Source organism: Triticum dicoccoides, chromosome 3A, assembly GCF_002162155.2.
Source record: "Triticum dicoccoides isolate Atlit2015 ecotype Zavitan chromosome 3A, WEW_v2.0, whole genome shotgun sequence".
NCBI lineage: Eukaryota > Viridiplantae > Streptophyta > Magnoliopsida > Poales > Poaceae > Triticum > Triticum dicoccoides.
Genome location: NC_041384.1, coordinates 135,874,303 through 135,882,014, shown reverse-complemented (window position 1 = coordinate 135,882,014; position 7,712 = coordinate 135,874,303). Strand labels below are relative to the sequence as shown.

The 7,712-nt window shown below is 42.3% G+C and overlaps 1 protein-coding gene and 1 long non-coding RNA gene across 2 annotated transcripts; both read right to left on the bottom strand.

The window, feature by feature from the left end:
• Nucleotides 1-460: 460 nt before the first annotated feature.
• Nucleotides 461-2,035, bottom strand: LOC119271394. The gene is made up of 2 exons (XR_005134514.1): nucleotides 1,695-2,035; nucleotides 461-735 (listed from the first exon to the last, which is right to left on the bottom strand). It is a non-coding gene; the product is annotated as an uncharacterized LOC119271394 (long non-coding RNA).
• Nucleotides 2,036-2,880: 845 nt separating this feature from the next.
• LOC119267589 (30S ribosomal protein S6-like) lies at nucleotides 2,881-5,818 on the bottom strand. Its single transcript, XM_037549005.1, has 2 exons — nucleotides 5,470-5,818; nucleotides 2,881-3,389 (listed from the first exon to the last, which is right to left on the bottom strand). The coding sequence occupies exons 1-2, from the start codon at nucleotides 5,650-5,652 to the stop codon at nucleotides 3,114-3,116; spliced, it is 459 nt and encodes a 152-aa protein (XP_037404902.1). The 5' UTR covers nucleotides 5,653-5,818; the 3' UTR covers nucleotides 2,881-3,113.
• Nucleotides 5,819-7,712: the final 1,894 nt, after the last annotated feature.

Sequence of the window (7,712 nt, the reverse complement as noted above, 5' to 3'; positions counted from 1 at the left end):
CATATTCAATGGAAGCATGAAAACTTGAGCATAGGCTGTTGGATCTTGTATCTATGGACTAGATTCAGCCATAATTGCTACATGCAGTTTTGCAGAAAAACGCCTGTTGCCAGCATTCTATTTTACACATAACCCCCTATCGATTCCAAGTATTACAACAAGTCTGCACATGTCCCCACGTACACCTGTGCTTCTCCATATATGATCCCCATATCACAGCTAGCTTAATTCGATATTTGATATCCTAATAGCGTTTAGATTAGAATCATAATATAATATTGAAGTCTGCCCAGTTCCTTGCAAATCCAAGTAGAACAAACAACAGCCAAAACCATTGCCCAGATCATTTTCGTCAACCATAATCAAAACCATTGCCCAGCTCCAGAACACACCTGCACTTCGCACAGCACATTCCAACAATTGAAATCATTGTTTAAATAATAAACTTAAAGCAATCAGGTCAGTTGCACACAGTGTCATTATGCAGCATCAATCTTATTCAGTCACTTAAGATAATGCTTTACTACAGTACAAAGTTACAAAATAGAGCATCACTAACTGATGGCAAATCTGCAGCTTTATACATCGATCAGTCATAGAGCACATAGCTAGCTAATAACTTGCATAAGTCTAGCGCCAATAGCTAATGGCTCCAGTACACTAGATAAGAACATCACAATGCCATAGTATATTAGTCCTAATAACTTGCTGAAGCCAGTAGTGCCACCAAGCAACCTGGAACAAAAAAGTTCAATTGGTCAGGGCACTAGGAAAAATAGCAAGAAATTATACCTAATTTTTTGAAACGAATTTCAAAACAAATCTACAAATATAGATACATCAATGTGTTGTATTTATTAGCAAGCAAAATTTTAGAAGTATTCTCTAAACTAAGTCCAAATGAATGTACCGTAATCATGTTAGAAAGAACATTCAAATGTTAGGAATACCTAATCTCAGCTCACTTCCCCAATCAATTGCAATATAAATTAAAACTGATAGCTAACATCATTCATACAATTTTCCTATGCTCAAACAGTTTCAACTCCTTTCTTATATCCCAGCATATCACACAAAAGTCTATAAGAAGTAATGATTTCCTTCATTTAATAACTATACACTAATAAATATGCCTAGAACATGTTGTACAGTATTGTCAAATTAGCATGATAGGACATACCTGTTGCTGCATTAATATAACAACTACATACCAGATGAATTAGACTTTACCAACTTCCTCAAGACGAAAATCTAAACTGAACTTGCTGGATCTTGGTTTGCGTGTACATTGATCTTGTGTGCCCAGTTTTTCAGTGGATAATTAGTTCTTTGATCATGGACTATGCATGCTGGAAATATGTGTTTTTTGCATTACATAAACTGAGAGTTCAAGTGTTCTACATTCCAGTTGGTGACAGATTCTTGTGATAAATGACTGTGTACGTGGTTGCTTTATGGCTATATCTAGTGTAAAAAGTTTTCTGGGTATGCTTATTTTCAGATCTACAGAGAGGCTACTGAAACTGCTTCAGTTGAGGAAAAAGGCTTTGTAAATCCTGTTCAGAAGGCTAATCTTGAAAGAGACAACCAGAATCCACGACCTTGTCCTCTATATTTCCTTGGCAAATCTAGCCCAACTAGAAGAGAATATGGCACATCATAGAAGATGAACAATGTGATAGAAATCCTCATACCTTCGGACCTGGATCCAGTACCAATTCGATGGGGAGAGGAGGATTGGCCCGGTGCGCCATACGTCGGAGAGAGAGAAGCCAGCTGCCGCAACGGAATTAGCCGCGCCGGTCGGTCGCCGGCCCTGCGGGAACGAGGTCGTCGTGGTGGGTTGGCGCAGTGGGCCACCGGCCGGAGAGGAGAGAAGGCAGCCGCTGGAGAGGAATTAGTCGCGCCGGTCGCCGGCCGTGCGCGGAACGAGGGCGTCTTGTTGGCCGAAGCCACCATCTCCAGATCTCCTAACCCTAGTTGTTGATGGAAGAAAATTGAATCGCGATAGCTCCATGGATTAAGGCACGGGATGGCTCAGCTTCCGTTAGGATAATGTACCACCGTACATTAAGATTACGGGGTTGTTTTTGCAGTTTGTACATCTTATCATCTCACACCACACACTTCCTATCCAACGGCACAGGATGAAGTTTCCATGCTTCCACTGAATATGTGGTTTCCACCAGATATGTACTCCCTTGAACACTGCAGTGGCTAAAATTGATTGCAAGAGAGAGGTGGTTTCTCTTCGTTTTCGAAAAGAAGAAAGAGAATTTCACTTCTCTAGGTTTAAGAATCATCATCAATCACGTGAGTACGATTATGGTGAGGATAAAACAATAGAATAACTCGCTGCCATTTACTTCGGGACACCAGAAGATGAGCTCGAAAGAAGTCTCACGGAATATGAACTAAGCCCCAAAGATCCTAGTAAGATGGAAATAGATCAACATCTAAATCAAGAGTCCACAATTGACGAGAAATTTGAGGTGCCTAAAAAGAAGGGAGATGAAGGACTCCCTCCTTCGGAACTCAAGCCTTTACCAAAAGAAATGAGGTATGAGATTTTAGATGAACACAGTACTGCAGGGTCTGGGTACTAGTACTACGGGCGTGCGTTGCGTGGTAGAGATGATCCAACGGTTGTGGTCCTTTGCATCAGACGGCATGCAAGGCGACTGAACCCGTGCGGCGGATCAGTCGGATGGCGCCTAGCATCCGCCTACACTACTTCTGTACCAGTGTGTGCTTTTGGGAGTTTACCGCTCTGTACATACTATGCTGATGAATAAATAGCAATCAATCCAGTGCTGTTGTACAACTCCGGAGTATGCAGCGTTTCCCATATTTTTGCAATGCTCTTTCACAACGGACCACTGACAAAGAAAGTAAGTACCACATCATAAACCTAGTGATGATAACGTACCAATCAGATCATGGGTTCCTTATTGGAAGCTTACATGGGAGAAACATGCGAAGTCAGACTTCAAGTGTGCTAGGTTCTTTCGAGAAACAGCAAAGTCCAATGGTTCTACTTTTTGCCCTACTTTATAGTCAACAATATTGGGAAGACAACACATAGAGTTTGTGAGAGATCTTGAGACACCAATCTACTCTTCCTGGACATCGTACTCGTCATCGTCGTCGTCGTCGTCGTCGTCGTCGTCATATTCATCAACATCCTCGTCATCTTGAGTAGTAGTACTTTTACGGCGGAAACTGTCCATCTCGTACCTCCCGTCATCCTCGTTGATGAACTCCAGACCATACACCGCATCTCTGTGCTTCACCACCAACCAGCGAAGCAGACGGTCCTCCTTGTTTAGATAGTGCAGTTCTTGAGTAAAGGAAGGTGGAACCATCATGGTCATTTGCAAAAGTTGACCCTGAAACCACAACAGCAACTTCAGCAAATCAGGAAAGCAGGAGACCACACCCACAATACTAGTGGCAAGGTAAGATGGCAATGACCAACAGTTGGAATATAACATTACTTAACCAGGAGTGCATAAGAACAATTCTCAAATACACGATGCATTCTGTGTGCCTCCCAACTGCTTTGGTCAACTCTTTTCTAGGGGTGCTGTACTTTACTTTTCTCAGTGTTTGATCGAAGGTTTTATCAAAGAGTAGCGGGAAAATGGAATATTTACACTTGCATTCTCAGGGTGCTGCATTTCAGTTTCTAACTGTTTGATTGAAGGTTTTATCGAAGAGTTGTGGAGAAAAACATTTTTACACCCACACTGCTACTGGGTCCATCACAATTCGGTACTGGTGGAAAGCTACAACCTTAGTCAGACTGATATAACAGTCACTGTGGTAAAAAAATGACGAGTTATTTCAAAACAAAGACGGAACTACAGACTTCAAAAGAAGACGTGATAATACGAATATACTGGAGACGTGTGTTCACAATTTGTCAAACTTACATTTACTAAACACACACCAAACAACCAACCACTGTCAATTATTCAGTAACTCACAAACTAATCTCCCATAAGAAGTGTCGAGGTAATTGTAGAAGGTAATGACTAGCTGTCGGAATCAATTTTAAGAAGTGTGGTTGCATCAGAAGATACACTTAACACAAATACATGGTGTATAAGAGAGAAAGGATAGCCTGTAGATGAAAGAAAAAACATAACCTCAATAACAGTAACTCGGAAGACTGTAGTGAAAGGAACTCGGGAAAGGCATAATAGTTCTAAAGTTTTGTTCAAGAAATTAACAATATATTGTTTTGTTACACTCAGGAATAGTCTTTGTGACATTGATCGGCCCTTCTCTGCTTAGATGCTTGTGGTGAATACGTTGCCGGGTCTCAACCCGAAGATCGACAAAGCAGCCTCCTCGCGATCAAGAATTTTAGAGGTTGAGGTCTCGCAACATGTTCCAGATGAGCATCCTGTCTGAGACAGGCTGACCACACTGCGAAGATTGTAACGATGGCAGGTGTGCTCAAGCAATGGGAAGAGTAAAACGTGTTCTCGATGTAGAATAAAGCCCTTGAGCGTGGTATTCGGCTGCACGACAAAATCAGGGATCTCCAAGGATATGGAGTAGAAAAAAAGAATAGGTGCTGAAACCTTCTTCTGTACAAAGAGTGTTCTCATGGTCAGCCTCAGAAACATCAATATGATAAGTAAGCTCAAACTTGCCGAGAATAACCTTGAAGAAGCAACATCACTTCCAGTGATTTGGGGTCCAGGAAAACAGGGACGTGAGTGCTTATGTTGGCGATCTGAATCGCCCAAGAAATTAATACAACTGCTTGGGACAAAGAACCATGTGTGGTAGTGGAGGTGGGAGAAGCAGGGCCGTCAGCTAAGCTGAAGCTTATGGCTTATGGAGGCAGTGGTATGTAAGCAAGCCCGGTTGGTGAGCCCGCCGGAACTGTGGTTGGTGGCCAACGTGTAGCAGCCAGAAGGATCGTAGAAAGGGGCGAGCAGAAGGGCAATGCTACCATTTCATGACTCACATCACTTACCGACTGACCATTTTCCCCAAGGTTACTTCTAAACCCCAGAACATGAAAGATCTCAGTGTTATACCCTTCTATTCAGTACTCGGAGCAAACAGATCACAGCATGCAGCATATCTCTGCGAGCCACCCGACCCGTGGAATCCTGAGGTTCCTGAGTCACGTAATAACACTAACTACGATCAATAGAATGATCTGAACCTACACAATTTACCCGCTAGAGCATTCTATCGAGCAAGCACCCACAAACATTCTAGCAGCCGACGGCCAACCCTATTTGGGCATTTCGTCGAGCACGTCAAAGGCACCACACACACACCGTCAAGAACCAAAACGCCAAAGGCCGAAACACTCATACCAACTTAGGCATTTCGTCCTACACGCATCAATCTAGCCAGACGACTCAGATCGTCACCAGTCCGCTCTGTCACAAGGCACTACGGTTGAGGAGTACAAATAAAGAGCGGCGGATCGGGGCGGACCTGGAAGTGGCGGCCGTCGAGCTTCCTGATGCCGTAGCCGAGGTGCACTTTGCCGAAGGATTTGAGCTCGGTGACGACGCCGTTGCGCTGGTAGGCGCGCGCCGCCACCCGCGCCACGAGCTCCGCGATGGCCTCCTTGGTCACCATCGGCTTGACCATGAGCATGCAGTCGTACAGCGGCATCTTGCCCGGAGCTCCTCTTTCCCTCTCCCTCGGCGAGCCTGTACCTCGCGCTCGCTGGCTCTTATCCCACCACGCCGCCGCCGCGCCGCCGCTCTCTTCGACGATCTCGGGGACCCGGACTTGGGGAGGGCAGGCGGTTGTTTGGGCTTTTCTACCTCTGGACCGGGAAGTGCAGACAGGTGCAGTGGCATAGACAAATGGCCCAGCGCGGAACCAAAATGGACCGAGAACTCGGCTGCTGGCGGCGGCCCAATAACGAGCGAACCTCTCTCGCTCGATCACCTCGCTCGGTCGAGAAATCTTCCCTACTTCTTCCCCTCCCCTATACTCCCTCCGTTCCTAAATATAAGTCTTTATAGGGTTTTCACTATGAATTACATACGGGTGTATATAGATGCATTTTAAGTGCGGATTCATTCATTTTGCTCCGTATGTAGCCCATCTAGTGGAATTTCTACAAAGACTTACATTTAGGAACGGAGGGAGTACTAATAAAGCAAATAGTGCTTCTGGTCGTACGTCATTAGAATTACCCCTGAAGTTGATACAAATTACCCACCATGCCACCCATAAGTAAACAAAACGGTTCAGTTTTTCTCAAAGTTGCGCTGGATTTCGTTCTTATCAAGTGATATCCTCATGTAACCAAACGGAAGGTGTAGCGCGGTGGCTAATGCTTTAATCCTCCAGGTAAGAGACATGTGTTCAATCCCAGGCTCCACCACATTTTCTCTGTTTTTTGCGAACCCTCCCCCGCGTTAATGGGCCGGCCTAGGCGTCTGTTTTTTTTTTCAGTTTGCAATTTGCTTGTTCGTTTCTCATTTCTGTTTTGTGATTTTCCTTCTATACATTAATTATTAGGGATTTTCAAAAATTCAAAAGGTTGCGAATTTTGTTAAGAAATAAAACATTGGTGAATTCAAAAATGTTCTCGAAAGCATAAAATGTTCTTGATTTAAAAAACTCCTGTTTTTTATTTCTTTTTGGCCTTTTTTTTCTCATATCCGTTTTTGTTTTCTCGTCTTTAAATTAATTCGGGATTTCAAAATTTTAAAAGATTGTGAGTTTTGCTTTTTTTTGAGAAATCATAAAATTTCTGTGAATTCAGAAAATGGTCGGGAAATCAAAATGTTCGCAATTTTTAGAAAATTGTTTGCATGTCATAAAGAAATTCTCGATTTCTAAAAATATGTTCATGAAATAAAATAATGTTCATGATTCTTAGAAAATGCTTGTGTATTCAACACGCTTTTGGGAACTGGAAAAAATGACCATGAAATTTTAGAAAAGGATCAAAAAAATTCAAACAGATCCATTGAAACAGATATGTAAATAACGAACAAAACATACCATAGATCCGGAGAAGTTATTTTATTATTTTATTTAGTTCATCGCACACCGGGTAAAAAAAGGATTTATGTGTTCTTTACAACGTTGATCCCCAAAAAAATGACACATTTTTCAATGGGTTAGTTTTTGTAAGCTATATGAAATGACTAAATGTCTAATTTACTTCCATACCTATCTATGTTTATTGTGGTACTATAGTTTTACAGGTCATGAAAAACACCACGACGCTAGCTAAAGTCGAGACACATCATTCATCATTCTACCTTAGGCAGGATCTATCAATACAGTTTGCTCAGCCAAAAAACATTTTGTTGTGACGCCTTAGGAAATAAAGTCGTCATGAGACCATCACATTTTCAGTTTTTGAAATGACTTTTTAAAAGTCTCTTATCTCATCATGACATGATTTTGATGTACTTTATGTGATATTTTAAAAGTCTGTATCTCATCCTTGCATAAATTTGCATAATCTGATTTATTTTTCTCCCGTGGCAACGCACGGGCCTATTTGCTAGTAATTTCTCAAAAGAAAAAAAAAACTCGCTCGGTCGGTGGGTTGAATGGCAGTATTTTTTTTAACATCAGTACATACGCAAGCGCTCATATACACACGCATACACTCATCTGTATAAACGCACATACGCACATCCTATCCCTATGAGCATCTCCAAAAAACTGAGCCGGCATATCATCTTGAGATTTACGAAGTC

Excerpts from the sequence above, each read along its gene's own strand:
- LOC119267589 (XM_037549005.1), bottom strand. The coding sequence starts at position 5,652 with ATGCCGCTGTACGACTGCATGCTCATGGTCAAGCCGATGGTGACCAAG. Across the intron at positions 3,390-5,469 it reads TCGACGGCCGCCACTTCCAG|GGTCAACTTTTGCAAATGAC; the intron begins GTCCGCCCCGAT and ends TTGTGGTTTCAG.